The following is a 17,172-nucleotide window of genomic DNA, read 5'->3' on the forward strand; positions in this document are numbered from 1 at the left end:
GTGAGTTAAACAGAATTAAATCACATCTGTTTCCGAGAATGGAAAGGATTCAAACCATATATGTGGCTGCAGTTGTAAAGTCCTCCATTCTTGAATGTTTATCTAGTGTGTATTCATCAGAAATGTAGGATTTCATGTTGTATCATGCACCTCCAAAGAAAACAGTTTCATCTAACTGAAGGAAAATATGTCCACTTTCTGAAGTTAGTTTCTCAAACAAATCTTACATTTTGCATAAAAAACACATTTTTGGATTAGTGTATATTCATTGCTAGGCAATATTTCTTATTCTGTTTTAAGAAAATTATTTGTTAAAAAAATACACAGGGTTGTATAAACAGAATTATAAAATATGCGTATTCCAAAATTGATTTCTTAAATATATCTTTTGATTTAAATAATTTAGGAACAAAGGACACTTCTTCCCAAATAGCAGAAGCTTTGAGTCGTCAACATGCACACACAAAGGAGAGAGAAAATTTGCTGGCTTCCAGAATAAATCCTTTGTCAAGCTAGAGTACAAAAGAAACACACACCCACACCATATTCATACCTCATGGCACTGTGGAAAACATGAGTATGGGTGCTGTTCATAACAGCCAGACATTTCACATGAGTATTGCAGGTGGACATATACTCTTCTGCCACACCTCATGAATGTTCTTTCACTCACCTCGTCACCTCTACAACTGAGCCCCTCACGCAGAAGATATTGCACAGTTGTAGCTCCATTGATAGCAGTTCACCTGGACTACAATGGCGATCACTACAAATGATTAATAGGATGTTGAGCTGTTGTCAGTGGGTATTAAGATATTTTTTTAGGCGAGGCAATACACTTACTTTGAATACTAATCATTCATAATTGAAGCAAAACATAATTAGATTCAGAACTAGTTACTGTCCAGCTGAGTTTCTCCCATAATGCATGACATTACAGTTTCCACATACAACAATGTTTATCTGAAAAGACTGTCTTCCAAAACACCAACATCATGCTTCAGATTCGACAAGTTTCTATGTAGGTACCATTTAGCCAACAATATTACAGTGTTCTTGTTCTGGCCTCGCGTGCTGCTGACAAGAGCTGAATCACTATGTAAAACGGGAGGTCTCATTCTGAGATTTGGTACTCAAATACTCGACATCAGCTCTCGAGGATTTGTTTGAATACATTTTTCAGTTAATAATTCTTAGATTGTCAAACACTACTACAAACAGCAGCCACTATCTAACATGACTCCAGAGAGTGATGCGAGCATAACGAGCAAAGTAATGCACTGAAAACCAGTTATGGAAAATGTTGAGGCCAAGTACTCCATTTCAGTAACTGAGCACATCCAGCAGTCTGGTTCATAGCCATCATACACTGCTCTATAAAGTAGGGAGTGCGTTTGGATATTAACACTGTAGAGTGCTAGCAACAGAATTACCCACAGAAATGCCTGGAGTTTGCTTGAATGATCGTACATTTTATTAGTGAGTGGTGTATAAATGATGATGTCCTTTTAGGCTAAGCCAGTACTGCCTTATGTCACTTGGGCAAGTTGTTTCACTAAATATATGATAGATACCCACACTCAGAAAAGGATTGTAGCATGATCTTTGTCTGTTTGTGCATCTCTCATTCTTTTCTTTCACTGCCCCCTCCCCCCCCCCCTGCCCCCTCTCTCTCTCTCTCTCTCTCTGTGTGCGTGTGTGTGTGTGTGTGTGTGTGTGTGTGTGTGTGGAGAGAGAGAGAGAGAGAGAGAGAGAGAGAGAGAGAGAGAGAGAGAGAGTGGGAGGAAGAGGGGGGGGGGGGGGGGGCTGAAAGACTAGTTGCAATACATGGTGTGTGATGTGATACCAAAGAGTGGCCTCCCTTCCTGCAGCAACATATACTTATACACTGCGGCTGGTGCTGGCCCGGCGCGGTGACCGTCCGCTCACCTTCTCGCCCAGCCTGGGAGACACGGGCAGCGACACCTTTGCCGAAACATCTCGTGCCGCCGCTGAGGGTCTCGACCGGCTGGTCATGCAGTCCGACCTGCGTGACGTCTTCCACGGTGTCTCCGTGGAAGCCTTCCTGCCACCCGATGAGAGTGCAGGCGCTGGCATCATCGTCACCTTCCAAGTCAGGGTGAGCTATGTTCCGTCCATCTGATCAGTCAGTACACGTCACCTACACTACAGCCACCATCCAGTCTTAAGCAGACAAAAATTAAATTTTACGCCTCCAAAGATGTGATGAATTAATATTGTCCATTATGGATATTGTAGGATGTGTGACTCTACATTAATTTAATGCATGTACTGATATCTGTTTCTAGTAACTTTTTGAAATACATGTATTTTTCATAAACTAGTTTTTGAGCCTTTTCAGGCTCATCTGTATGTTAAAAGAATACTGACCACTATGCTGAAAATTGTTTTGTACATGATTATAAAATCAGAAATTGCTACAATTCGCATCTGGATAAAAACAATAAAGTTAGAACTCAGAGGAGTTTATTATACTATGCCATCATATTACATAACAAATTACCACAGCATATAAAAGACACAGAGACTATCTACTCTTTCCCAACAAAACTGAAAGATTATTTAGAAAATAAAAGTTTTTATGTGGTAATGGAGTACCTAAATTAAAACATTATCCATTATATGAAGTAAAGTTTATGGTGTGTCTTTATAGAAGTAATAAGTAGCTAAGACTATAGAAAATAAATGTAATTAGATTTTTAAAAAAATCATTACTGTGTAAGAAATTAATTTTAAGCCATAAAAATTCATTGTTTTACACGAGAAAATTCATACAAGATCAATTGTTTCACATATTAATAAAGCAACCAATCAGTCAGTATTTAGATGGTTAATGCTGAAGATATACAAGGAGTTCCAAATAAGTCTTTTTTCGTCTGTGACTTACAGAATAAAATGTGAAAGGAATATTTAATTAGATAGATAAACATAAGAAAGATTACTTCTTTTGTGGGGTTATGACCGTTGTTTATTTAGTTATTTTCCAGATATTTAAAGCTATGAGTGATATTTTTTAAACTAGAGCATTATTATTTCCTAGCCTGTAGCCGTGTACAAATCAATTTAAATCAAACATATGTCAATTTTAGCTACTGAGCTAACAATATTCAAAGTTGTAGGGGTGGATGGAACATACTGCACACGATTGGTTGTGTTGAGATGGATGTTCGGATGGAGGAATGGTTATTTAAGTGAGGTGTTCAGATGTACATTCTGTGTGCGATGATGTGCTAGAATGGAGCAACAGGTTTCCTGAAAGATGGTGTGGATACTGTGGTCCTCAGGGATAGTCCACATGAAACCTATAACAGCAGATTTCTTTTTGCGGGTGATCTAAAGACTCGTGCAGGTGCCAGGGAGTGAACATTCCCAAATGACTTCAAACAGCACACTGAGGAACTTGTCACTCTGTGATCTCAGCAACTTTACATGTCATCTGCAGGTTTTTGGAAGGCACACTGTGTTGTGCACTATGGAAGAAAATCTTGCATTTAAAAAACTGTAACTCATTGCTGTAGCTCCCTGGTAAATAACTAAATAAACTATGTTCATAACTTCACACAAATAGTAAAGTTTCATACATTTATCTCTAAATAAATATTCATTTCTCTTATTAATTTGTAAGTTGTAGAGGGAAAAATTTTACTTGAAACATGTCATGTGTATCCATAGTATGATGCTAGGTACTAGCTTGTGGCAGTATTGTACTTATACACCTGTGGTAGTTTACATTTTCAGTTACTATTGGCCATAAAATTAACTAACATAAATTCACCAGAATCCCTTGAATGCTATATAACTGATCCCAGGAGTGCTACTAGAGGTCACTAAAGGCAGTCAGCTGAAGCTGCATGCTGATTACAGAGTAGGAGTTGCCTACAGAACTGATAACACTACACTTGTGAAAAGTTGTCTCTTCTGTCAACTATTGCACAAGGGTAGGAAAATTAATTAATTTATTTATTTGCCAATGTGTTTCAAGTGCACGAATCTTGCAATGGGGTGGATTTGTTCTGTGACTTCGTTTTCCAGCCCTCAATAGCGTACTTCTGCATTAGCATTTGGCCAAAAACAAGGGGTAAGAGTCCTTGAATATCTCGCTTGGTCCCAGTGGAGTTCATGCTCTTCCCTGGACTCATATACTCTGAAGTGGAAGCACACTGTGGATGCTGAACACATTAATTGGCATGTGAGGATGATTCTGAACAGGATTCCACTCAAAGCTGTGTCAAGGTATTCCAGAGCCTATACAATCAATGCAGCCAAGGTGTGGAAAAATAAATTATTTTGTATTTTATTTTGAGGTAGTCACAGAACATATTGAACCTACTGTATATGATGCCCAGAGACACAATATAATTAAAACAGGGGCATGCCTATGTGTTAGTTTCCTCCAGGTATGCACAGTGATTTTCAGGGATGGTCATACAGCCTATTTTTACATGACCACTGAGGTTAAAAAATGTTAGGACTCCAGAGATAAGTGATTGCTCTGCAGGTACCAGTGTAACAGAATGTATGTCACTCACATATGTGAAGTGGGATACTAGTGGTGTTCATTGTGTTGCAGCTGTCAGACAATACTGACGAGGAGCGACTGAAGGAGGTGTTCCGCAAGTCGCTAAGAGCCACCAACTACAGCCTGGGAGGCACCGACGTCTATGCTGACAAGGAGCGCATACAGCACATTGAGGCAGAGGGTAAGTTTTATTTCCGAGCAAAGTACTCTATTGTATGGAGAGTTTGGCATTTTATGTTGTTAATATTGTAACACAACTTTTTCCCTTACTGTGTCGGCAATTGCTGCGCAATGCGTACACCATAATTATTCTACTATGCAAACATTTGGGGTTACACTCGTCTGGTATGAGATGTTCCCGGGGGGTCTACTGGGGTCCGAACCACACAATAACCCTGGGTTCAGAGTGGCGGTGGGGTGGGTGGTGGACTGCTGTGGCCTACTGTGGGGTTGTGAACCACTGAGGGCTGGGTGGGACGAAGCCTGTCCATCATTTCTAGGTCCCCGGTTTAATACATCTATACGTACATACGTAAAATACATACCTTTTCCTTTATAATATGTAGACTGATTTTAGAAGGTGTCACAGCAAGAGGACTTCTAGTATTTATCAGTTAGATATTAAGGACTCATAAGTTGATTAAGAATAGAAACACAGTGATACAATAACATTTGCAATTTTTAGTAACACTTTTCATTACATAGCTTCATATCCTTGTGCAACTTAAGAGGTGTTTAAGAACTATTTAAAAGCAAAGCAACTTTCTTATGAATATCATACTAAACATACTACAGAGAGAAATTAAAGCATTAAACCAAATGTGTCAGACTCTGACAACGGTCGGCAAAAGAGCCTGAATAGCAGTCAGAATGAAGTTGGGTCAGAACTGTTCCTGGAGCACACAGCTAGTTGCCACGCTTATATTCCTGCTTTTTCAACGATACCAGTTACTGACTGTATTGTTGATACAGATAAATATGCTCTCCTGTGCTATGTTAAATTATGAGCTTACACTACATTTTATGTGGTTGATACTTCAAAAGATATATTTACAAGTTGCAGTTTACATCCTTCACATTTAAGTATTCCTCTATTGTGGTGGATATACCACTTTTTGTTTCTCTTCTAACTGATCAAATATAGCTCCTCCTGCATACAGTCACATACTTAACTGCAACAGTGCTGCAGGGTAACTGAAGTAATGATATTATGCTTTGACAAGAGATAAAAGTTTAATTTTAAAGCATACATAATTGTTGAAATTGGCTTAATGTCTAGTTTTAGTGAGAGGTCCATGTCATATTTTCAAACTACGGAATGAAACACTGCCTTTTAGTCAATGTTATCTTTTATTGTCCCAGTCTTCAAAGAAATATTCATTCACTTTCCACAGACGGGTTAAATAATTTGTACATTCCTTTGTTTGAAACATTACAACAACTTGTGTACCCTATACTTTATACACTCCTGGAAATTGAAATAAGAACACCGTGAATTCATTGTCCCAGGAAGGGGAAACTTTATTGACACATTCCTGGGGTCAGATACATCACATGATCACACTGACAGAACCACAGGCACATAGACACAGGCAACAGAGCATGCACAATGTCGGCACTAGTACAGTGTATATCCACCTTTCGCAGCAATGCAGGCTGCTATTCTCCCATGGAGACGATCGTAGAGATGCTGGATGTAGTCCTGTGGAACGGCTTGCCATGCCATTTCCACCTGGCGCCTCAGTTGGACCAGCGTTCGTGCTGGACGTGCAGACCGCGTGAGACGACGCTTCATCCAGTCCCAAACATGCTCAATGGGGGACAGATCCGGAGATCTTGCTGGCCAGGGTAGTTGACTTACACCTTCTAGAGCACGTTGGGTGGCACGGGATACATGCGGACGTGGATTGTCCTGTTGGAACAGCAAGTTCCCTTGCCGGTCTAGGAATGGTAGAACGATGGGTTCGATGACGGTTTGGATGTACCGTGCACTATTCAGTGTCCCCTCGAGGATCACCAGTGGTGTACGGCCAGTGTAGGAGATCGCTCCCCACACCATGATGCCGGGTGTTGGCCCTGTGTGCCTCGGTCGTATGCAGTCCTGATTGTGGCGCTCACTTGCACGGCGCCAAACACGCATACGACCATCATTGGCACCAAGGCAGAAGCGACTCTCATCGCTGAAGACGACACGTCTCCATTCGTCCCTCCATTCACGCCTGTCGCGACACCACTGGAGGCGGGCTGCACGATGTTGGGGCGTGAGCGGAAGACGGCCTAACGGTGTGCGGGACCGTAGCCCAGCTTGATGGAGACGGTTGCGAATGGTCCTCGCCGATACCCCAGGAGCAACAGTGTCCCTAATTTGCTGGGAAGTGGCGGTGCGGTCCCCTACGGCACTGCGTAGGACCCTACGGTCTTGGCGTGCATCCGTGCGTCGCTGCGGTCCGGTCCCAGGTCGACGGGCACGTGCACCTTCCGCCGACCACTGGCGACAACATCGATGTACTGTGGAGACCTCACGCCCCACGTGTTGAGCAATTCGGCGGTACGTCCACCCGGCCTCCCGCATGCCCACTATACGCCCTCACTCAAAGTCCGTCAACTGCACATACGGTTCACGTCCACGCTGTCGCGGCATGCTACCAGTGTTAAAGACTGCGATGGAGCTCCGTATGCCACGGCAAACTGGCTGACACTGACGGCGGCGGTGCACAAATGCTGCGCAGCTAGCGCCATTCGACGGCCAACACCGCGGTTCCTGGTGTGTCCGCTGTGTCGTGCGTGTGATCATTGCTTGTACAGCCCTCTTGCAGCGTCCGGAGCAAGTATGGTGGGTCTGACACACCGGTGTCAATGTGTTCTTTTTTCCATTTCCAGGAGTGTACTTTAACAACTGACATGCCAGCTAAGTACTTGGCATTCTGTCCTTGTATTGGGAAAGTAACAGTCAGTCATGATCAGTTCATTATTTGTATTAATACTTTTGAAAAGTTATAATGAAAAATTACATATTCACAAAAACTTAAGTGTAACAGTAAGTTTTATAGTAATGAAGTAAATGTTTAACACTGTTGATTTTCTTACACAGTTTCTTTTTTGCACAGAATTTCATAAAATTTTGAACAGTTGCCTTTGAAATATGCAAGTTCCTGCCAAGGTCCTTAGTTGTTCTGATTACTAATGCTTACAGAGGTTTCAGTGCTAAAGGTACTTCATTTGATATGAATCTTGTAAATTATGTTAAAAGTTTTTAACTACTGATGTACAAACACTTTTAATAATTGATTTCAGTTTTATGTAGTGTCTTTCTGGAACTTTCTATTTGGTAATTTTTGTATCTATCACAGAAAAACTGTATTACAGGAGTAAATTATTATCTATCTGGATTTGAAATTACAGTGTCAACAGAATGCAGATGTGTATACACAAATTATCCAGTTGTATAATCTTGCAAATGAAATACATCCACCTTCATTATTTAGAGGGCATTCTGTTATTCCGAACAGTGTTAGTTAATGATTAATAAATGTGAAAGGAATAAACACAATCACAAATGTACAATAAGATAGAATGTATCAAGTAAATCACTAATCATTGTATATCGTCTACTCCTATATGAAATCTAAGACTATTATTAGATTATGGTCAAGAAGAGTTCTATCTTGTGTGTAGGCTGTTCTGGTGCTGTACATAAAATGACCCAAGTGGATGTTTTCAGATTTCGACGAGTGCACAAGCCGGCAGTACCACGACTGCTCGGAGAATGCACACTGCTTCAACCTCCGGGGCACGTACACGTGCAGCTGCCATGAGGGCTTTGCCGACCTCTCCGAGAACCCGCTGTTCCCGGGCAGGCTCTGTTCAGGTCAGTAAGAGTTTAAATCTATAATGGATGCACAATGAACTTGGTATTTTCCTAGGAGTGAAGGAGTTGTTGGAACTTGTATGACTTCAGGCCAGTATAGAATGTGACTTAAAAACTAAATAATACAATACAACAGAGCACAGCATTAGGCATAATGAATGCAGAGTTGATTACAGTGTGGTGTTTGCACTGTAAGAAAGAGGCAGGGCTATTTTTCCTTACATCTCTCCCCATCCCTCCATTCCCACCATCTCCACTCACAGCAGCCCATAAAGTGGTTGCAGATGAAAGGGAAGATGGATAGGCGAGTGGAGAAGGGGCAGTTTATTATTAAAATCTGTGGTATGTAAAATGTGTGGGAGAAGGCAAATTAAATTTTGTGGGGTGGGAGGGGGGGAAGGAGGGTGGGGTGGTGGGGGGGGGGGGGAGGTGCAGGAATTCTCTGAGAAACTGTGCCCTGTCCTCTTGACAGAATTGAACTCTGTATCCGTGTCTGCCATACACTAGGTAACGATTGCATGGTTACACTCCTAACGTTTTCTTCAACAGTGCCACATTGTATTGCATTTACAGAAGAATTCAAAACAAATAAAAACTGTGAGGTTGGACAACAACAGTTTAATTCTGTCACAGATGCCAAAGTACTTGAATGAGCAGTTGAACAGTAATGGATAATGGTCAGAAAAGAGACTATAAAATGAAAATCAACAGAAGTAAAACAAGACTAATGGAATGAAGTTGAATGAAATCAGGTAATGCTGGGAGAATTAGATTTGGAAATGAGACACATAGTAGTAGCTGGGTTTTGCTCTTTGGGCAGTAAAGTAACTGATTATGATCAAAGTACAGAGGATACAAAATATACACTGACAATGGCAAACAAACAAAAATTCTTGATAAGAGGAATTTGTTAACATCTAATGTCAATTTAAGCATTAGGAAATCTTTTCTAAAGGTATTTGTCTGGAGTGTAGCTTTGTACAGAAGTGAAATGTGGACAATAAGCAGTTCAGACAAGAAGAGAGATAGAAGCTTTGGAAATGTGGTGCTACAGAATAATGCTGAAGATAAGAGGGGTAAAGTGAATAATTAATGAGGTGGTACTGACCCGAGTTGGGAAAGAGAAATTTATGGCACAACTTAACTGATCAAAGGGATTTGTTGGTAAGACACATCCTGAGGCATCAAGGAATCATCAATTAGGTAATGGAGAAAAATGTCTGGGGCAAAAATTTTATTGGGGAACCAGGAGATTAATAAAGCAAGGAGTTTCAAGTGGCTGTCAGTTGCAGTAGCTACGCAGAGATATAGAGGCCTACTATAGAGTCAACAACAATAACAACATTAAATGCTTGTTACAGTGAGCTGAGGTGTTTGGCTTGTGTTACAGCTGAGCTGATTGGTTGTGAGCGGTGTCACTTCCACGGCACGTGCCACGCACGTGGGGACGACCAGGTGCAGTGCGAATGCTTCCAGTGGTATGCCGGGGACACCTGCCACATCAACCTCAAGGGTAAGTATGCCACGCCACTTGCACCTTGAGGTCTCGAGCTCTGATGACTAACTCCCTCTGTAACTACCAGTACCTATAAGGGTGAAGTGAATACTTCAAAAGTGAAATAAAATAGCTTAAAGTTGTACTATCAATTTGGCAATTTGCAACAGTTATCCTTGTTCCTTATTTTTTGACAAATGGCCAGTTGTTGCATCACAGCTGTGTTAGTGCAAAGATGGCTGCCCAATTGTTGACTTACACTGCTTCAAGGCTTATTGATTCCCTTCAGCTGCTAATCTTCCAAGTCTGTCACCATCTCTGATAGCATTACAGTGTTACCAGCAAAGAAAGCCTTTGAAACTTCCTGGCACATTAAAACTGTGTGGGGGACCAGTAACATGGAACCTCCATTACTCATTGACGCAGTCTCAACCAGCTGAGTTATCCGGGTCTGAATCACACCCTCACAACTTAATTTCCTATACTGTAGATGGCTGAGTGACTAGAGAGGGACTAGTAAAGATCACTACTACAAGGGTGTTGAACAACAGTATGGCTGCAAAAAAATTGAGTAACTTAATTTATACAATTATTACAAAACAAACTGTGCAATCATTGCTCCATTTGTCAATTACCAAATTTTTGTGTACTTTACATGTGACAAGTAATTCTATTATCATGAGATTTAATGCAAACCATTTCCCTAGTGGCCCTATTGCATATAGAATGTTACATTTAACATTGCTTTCATGTAAATTAATAAAAATAAAATAATTTAGACACACTTTTAAGTGGAAGTATACCACTGAATTTAAAAGCAGAAGTTTCTTCTCATTCCAGATATACAAGTGTTAGTTCAGATTCATCTGCACAGTTGGGAGGTTGGGGGAGTGGAAGGGATTATTTGTACATAATACAGTATCAAAATAACTGCACTTTATTGTGGGTCCCAAAATTTTAAACAGCAAAGAGAATGGTAAATAGCAATATTGACTTCCATCATTCCTATTTCTTAGTTGTCAGTTTCACTTATTATACAGGGTGTACATAGTCTGGGAACACTTTCAATTATTTATTGCACAAGAACTAAACATTGTACAGATATCATACATATCACATTTTGAAGAGAAACTCTGGAAGTTTTTTTTTTTTTTACAAACATTTGATATGCGAACCATGAGTGACCCAGCGGATGTCAATACGGTAATCGAATTCTTGCCATACCCGTCCCAGCATGACATCGTCGACTGTGGCAGTTGCTTCCCATATTCTGTCCCGGAGCTCTGCTACATCAAGTGGTAGAGGTGGTACATACATCAGCTCTTAATGTGTCCCCACAGAAAAAAAGTCACACAAGATCTGGTGATTGGGGAGGCCTCTCATGAAACAGCTGTCCCTTCTGTAGCGCAGCCAATCCATCGTTGTGGGAGCCCCGTGTTGAGGTACCCACGAGCTTCATGATGAAAATGGGGTGGAGCCCCATCCTGCTGAAAGATGAACAGAGAGTCTGATCGCATTTGAGGCATCAGCCATTGCTGCAACATGCCCAAGTAGGAATATCCAGCAACAGTGCTCTCGGCGAAGAAGGGTGGCCATGTTTGCAACTAGCCCTGACTATCGACAAATTACCAAACTATGCTGTGGTGGTATACATGAAAAAAAACTTTCAGGGTTTCTCTTCAAAGTGACATATGTATGACATCTGTACAATGTTTGGTTACTGTGCAATAGATAATTGAAAGTGTTCCTGGACTTTATGTACACCCTGTAGATTAGCAAACTCTACTTGAAACATTCTCCATCTTTGGATAAGGCTTTCACAAATAGTTTTGCAACACCCAACTTAAAAAATGCAGAGGTGGTCATATAGTTTTTTTCTGGATCCACAACATCCCAAGAGTTTGTCGTAGTAGTTATGGTATTTAGTAATCAGACCAAATGAGTATATGAAATATATAAGGTGGATAGTAAAATCGCTGAGAAATTCATTTCTTTTTTATATTAGCATTAACTGTGAAAATGCTATAAATGATATTTTTTATCAATTTAGATTCAGAACACTAAAAAACACCTTTTTAGAAAGTTTTTTTTTCATTTCTGTAATCCTAGAGATGTAATATTGTGTTGTGTGAGAGTAGGCTCTTTGTGGGATCTGCAGCACAGACACCATGGGAGTATTTGACATGCTCCACATGCCAGAACAGAAGCAGAGGTAGAGGCCAGGGCCAGATACTCTGAAAATTCCAGCATCAGCTGGGGTTGGAATCCGGGATGACTGCTGTGTTTACATTAGGCACCAGATGAGAGGCCTATCATTCAGTTACCCGAATGAAGTTTTATTTTGTTACATCTCTGTGTACTTACATTTATTTTTGGCAAACTCATGTTAGAATATGAGCACACTCCAGAGTTGGGTCTGCACGATAAGACAGAGTGATGAATAACATTTTTTTTTTGTTTTTTGTTTTTGGTTTTTCATCTTTCATCAATGACAAACCAGCAGAGATATTTTTGCTTAATTAAATGAGTGACCTGTTTGCAGGAACCATGAATGAAAAAATACTATTTTAAATAGAAACACATTCCTGATGTTCTGCAAAATATTTGTTTGGTCACTTTTGCTTTTGGCATCTTATGCCAAAGACCAGAGTCGAAACAAGGCCCCCGGAGTAGACAATATTCCATTGGAACTACTGACGGCAGTGGGAGAGCCAGTCCTGACAAAACTCTACCATCTGGTGAGCAAGATGTATGAAACAGGCGAAATACCCTCAGACTTCAGGAAGAATATAATAATTCCAATCCCAAAGAAAGCAGGTGTTGACAGATGTGAAAATTACCGAACTATCAGCTTAATAAGTCACAGCTGCAAAATATTAACACGAATTCTTTACAGACGAATGGAAAAACTAGTAGAAGCCAACCTCGGGGAAGATCAGTTTGGATTCCGTAGAAACACTGGAACACGTGAGGCAATACTGACCTTACGACTTATCTTAGAAGAAAGATTAAGGAAAGGCAAACCTACGTTTCTAGCATTTGTAGACTTAGAGAAAGCTTTTGACAATGTTGACTGGAATACTCTCTTTCAAATTCTAAAGGTGGCAGGGGTAAAATACAGGGAGTGAAAGGCTATTTACAATTTGTACAGAAACCAGATGGCAGATATAAGAGTCGAGGGACATGAAAGGGAAGCAGTGGTTGGGAAGGGAGTAAGACAGGGTTGTAGCCTCTCCCCGATGTTGTTCAATCTGTATATTGAGCAAGCAGTAAAGGAAACAAAAGAAAAATTTGGAGTAGGTATTAAAATTCATGGAGAAGAAATAAAATCTTTGAGGTTCGCCGATGACATTGTAATTCTGTCAGAGACAGCAAAGGACTTGGAAGAGCAGTTGAATGGAATGGACAGTGTCTTGAAAGGAGGATATAAGATGAACATCAACAAAAGCAAAACAAGGATAATGGAATGTAGTCAAATTAAGTCGGGTGATGCTGAGGGAATTAGATTAGGAAATGAGGCACTTAAAGTAGTAAAGGAGTTTTGCTATTTGGGGAGCAAAATAACTGATGATGGTCGAAGTAGAGAGGATATAAAATGTAGGCTGGCAATGGCAAGGAAAGCGTTTCTGAAGAAGAGGAATTTGTTAACATCCAGTATTGATTTAAGTGTCAGGAAGTCATTTCTGAAAGTATTCGTATGGAGTGTAGCCATGTATGGAAGTGAAACATGGATGATAAATAGTTTGGACAAGAAGAGAATAGAAGCTTTCGAAATGTGGTGCTACAGAAGAATGCTGAAGATTAGATGGGTAGATCACATAACTAATGAGGAAGTATTGAATAGGATTGGGGAGAAGGGAAGTTTGTGGCACAACTTGACCAGAAGAAGGGATCGGTTGGTAGGACATGTTCTGAGGCATCAAGGGATCACCAATTTAGTATTGGAGGGCAGCGTGGAGGGTAAAAATCGTAGAGGGAGGCCAAGAGATGAATACGCTAAGCAGATTCAGAAGGATGTAGGTTGCAGTAGGTACTGGGAGATGAAAAAGCTTGCACAGGATAGAGTAGCATGGAGGGCTGCATCAAACCAGTCTCAGGACTGAAGACCACAACAACAACAACATCTTATGCCTTTGTGAGATGACAACTGAATGTTACAAATGCAGATAAAGTGACGTAAGACTTACACAGACACTACTTATGCAGGTGATACATACAGGAATGAGAAGCAGAATGATTACAAAGAAAAGTATTACTTTTGTTATATTACACAGAAATCTTTACATAAGTGGATATTACAACATTTAACAACAGATGAAAAATAAAGCTGAATTTACAATTGTATATGCACAAGTGAAACTTAAATTAACATAGAGGGGAAAAAACAAAATAGTTACATAAAGTTTCAGTTACACAAAAATTTGATTAAATTGTAAACTCAACTTTATTTTTCATCTATCATTAATGCAACAATGTCCACATAAAATTTTATTTTTCATTTTAACTAAATGTAATGATTTCTGGATGATGCAAAAATGTCACAGAGCACAGGCCTTGTCGAGGTGTGGTGACTTGATCCTACAGATAGTCATACCGTAGACACAACAGTGGAGCGGTATTTGTGGAGAGACCAGACTAATCTGTGGTTCCTGAAAAGGGACAGCAGCCTTTTCAGTTGTTACAGGGGCAACAGCCTGCATAATTGACTGATCTGGCTTTGCAACAGTAGTCAACACGGCCTTGCCGTGCTGGTACTGCGAACAGCTGAAAGCGATTGGGAAGATATGTCTGTTGTTTTTTCTCCGAGGGCATACAGCTCTTATTGAATGATCGTGACATTCTCTTTCTTACTTTTTTCTCAGTCAGTGTTCGCGTCACATGACCACCTTTCTTGAAAGTCAAGGAACAGAATCATTCCTACAGGGCTATTAGTTAAATGATTACCTTATTAAGCACTGCTGGCCAGTGCCCATTCTCAGGTGCACCAATGGATGTGGCCTTGTCATCCTCATAAGTACAAGGTTATTATAAATAATTCAAGTGATTTCACAGTTCTGCTGTAGGTATATTATTTGACACATTGTCACAGGCCTTTGCACACACATAGAAAAACTCTAAAAGTTTATATACATATTACAAGTGCTCCACATGTGCCTCCCTACTGATCTTGCAGATATCAAGTTGATAACAGAGTTCTCTCCACATTTGGTGCAGCATGTTCCTAACAACTGTGAACTCACAATTCTGTTGGTAGAGGAGGCTTGAACACAGAATCTTTCACATAACTCCACACAAGAAAATCATATGCGGTTAGGTTGGGAGAGTGTGGAGGTCGTGACACAAATTACTGCTCATTAGTCCTACCAAATCTGATCCATCAATTTCTCAATTTTCTGTACAAGAATTTACGAACGTCGTGATGGCACTGGGGTGGAGCACCATTTTGTTGGTAGATGAAGTCCACACTATCAGTCTCCAATTTTTGCATGAGCTAATTTTCCAGCACATCCAGATACACATGTCCTGCAATGGTCAACCGTTTCTTCACTCACTCCAGGCTGACTCACTAATTTCCCCTTGCAGACACATCCTGAAGCTTTAAACTGCGTATACCACCACCGAATGGAGTTGGCTGTCGGTGGGCCTTTGTCGACCTTTGTTCTAAACTGTCATCGCCCTGTTAACAGTAGACCGACATGAATGCATTTTGATCACGACATATGCTTTCTCGGAGTGTGTAACCATCTTGCCTAACTACTCACTGCTCTATTTTTGTGGCAGAAATCTAAAGTGCGGTTGCTAGAGTACAAAACTTTTTGAGATTTTCTATATGTGTGTTGAGCTTTATAACAATACATCAACTAATGTAGCTACAATGAATTTATGAAATCACTTCAACCACTCAAAATAACCTCATGTGTAACAACCGTCGAATGCCACAAACAAATGTTGAACTGTTCATTTGACAGTTGTGACCACAAAGTCAGGTAGACTCCTTGTCTACAACTGTCACTCTAACCGGCCACTAAGACGGGTGATGTCACAGTTACGTGGCATGTCGAGCCGGTTCATTTGGTGTGGTGGCTGGAACTCTGTTCCTGTAGGTACCGCTAGCACAGTTATTTGTCAGGGAACGAAGTGCGGGTGTGTCGCTGAGGGCAGTTTGCACCTGTGTCGCAGCACTGCTGATCGCACTGGTGACGATCGGCTGCGTGCTGGTGGCACTGCTGCTGGTGTGCGTCCTGATGACCTGCGCACGTGGGAGCAGTGGGGGCGGACGCGGCCGCAGTCGGGCCCGCCGCGAGGGGCCTCTGGAGCGCCGCGCCATGATCCACGACTCGGCCAGCGAGGCCAGTGGGGACCAGACGCTTCCCAGGAGCCAGGTGTGTATACTGGTTGTAGACAAACAACAGCCTCTCCTCTCGACTCTCACCATACGAGCACTCCGCCCCCCAACTGTCTCCTGTATTCCCCAACATTTTTTCTTTTCGTCTCCAATTCTGTTTCCACTTTCTTCTTTGTCATCACATCTACGAAAGAATTTTCACCTGACATAGTGGGGCTCTTTGGAGTCTCTCACTATGAGTCTGGCTAACGGGTTGGTATGGTCAACAAATTTCTTCTTTGCCTCTCGAGTCTTTTCATCTTTCCTTATTCACTGATTGCAGTTGCTTTTAAATAATACACCTTATGACCTATTCTGTCTTGCACTACAGTCATTACTTTTGGATTTCTCCAGTACTCATTTCGCAAAAAAATTCTACTCTCCACTGAATTTATCCGTGTTTCCACCTATAGCATTCTAGCTAACATTTCCCCAGTCTTGTTTTTGGTCTTTGAATACTATTTCAATCTGTTGACTTGTACACTTTTTCACTGCCTCTTAACTCTCTTCTTGGACTTTGTTATTTCCTTCTTTTTCCCATACTTATATTTCTTCCACCCTTTCCTTTCCATTCTTTGCTTTCTGTCTATTTCTTTCTTTCCTAGTTGCCTTCCTTCCTTTGGTCCCTTCCTCCCTTTTCCTCACTTCCTTCTTACTACCCTTACCTTATCCTAGCTTCCTTCATTTATTTATTTCTTCTCTTTCTCCCTTTTCCATCTTCTTTTATTTCTCTCTTCAGTTCCTTCGCATGCTTTCCTTCCTTTCATTCATTCTCTCTCTTTTCTCTTGCCTTCCTTCCTTGCTCCTTTTTTCCCTACCCCAATTTTCCTAGATTCCACCCTTATGTCTGTGTTCTCTTCCTTCATATCCCTCCTTTCTTTCTT

General features: G+C 41.0%; 1 protein-coding gene across 1 annotated transcript in view; it reads left to right on the forward strand.

The window, feature by feature from the left end:
- LOC124552322 overlaps positions 1-17,172 on the forward strand; it is a 220,062-nt gene that overhangs the window by 182,378 nt on the left and 20,512 nt on the right. The window contains exons 33-37 of the mRNA XM_047126594.1: positions 1,872-2,119; positions 4,592-4,721; positions 8,262-8,408; positions 9,799-9,921; positions 16,084-16,286. Of these exons, the coding sequence (XP_046982550.1) occupies positions 1,872-2,119; positions 4,592-4,721; positions 8,262-8,408; positions 9,799-9,921; positions 16,084-16,286 (851 nt within the window). The remainder of the gene's footprint in view (positions 1-1,871; positions 2,120-4,591; positions 4,722-8,261; positions 8,409-9,798; positions 9,922-16,083; positions 16,287-17,172) is intronic.

Source organism: Schistocerca americana, chromosome 10 (assembly GCF_021461395.2).
Source record: "Schistocerca americana isolate TAMUIC-IGC-003095 chromosome 10, iqSchAmer2.1, whole genome shotgun sequence".
Classification (NCBI taxonomy): Eukaryota; Metazoa; Arthropoda; class Insecta; order Orthoptera; family Acrididae; genus Schistocerca; species Schistocerca americana.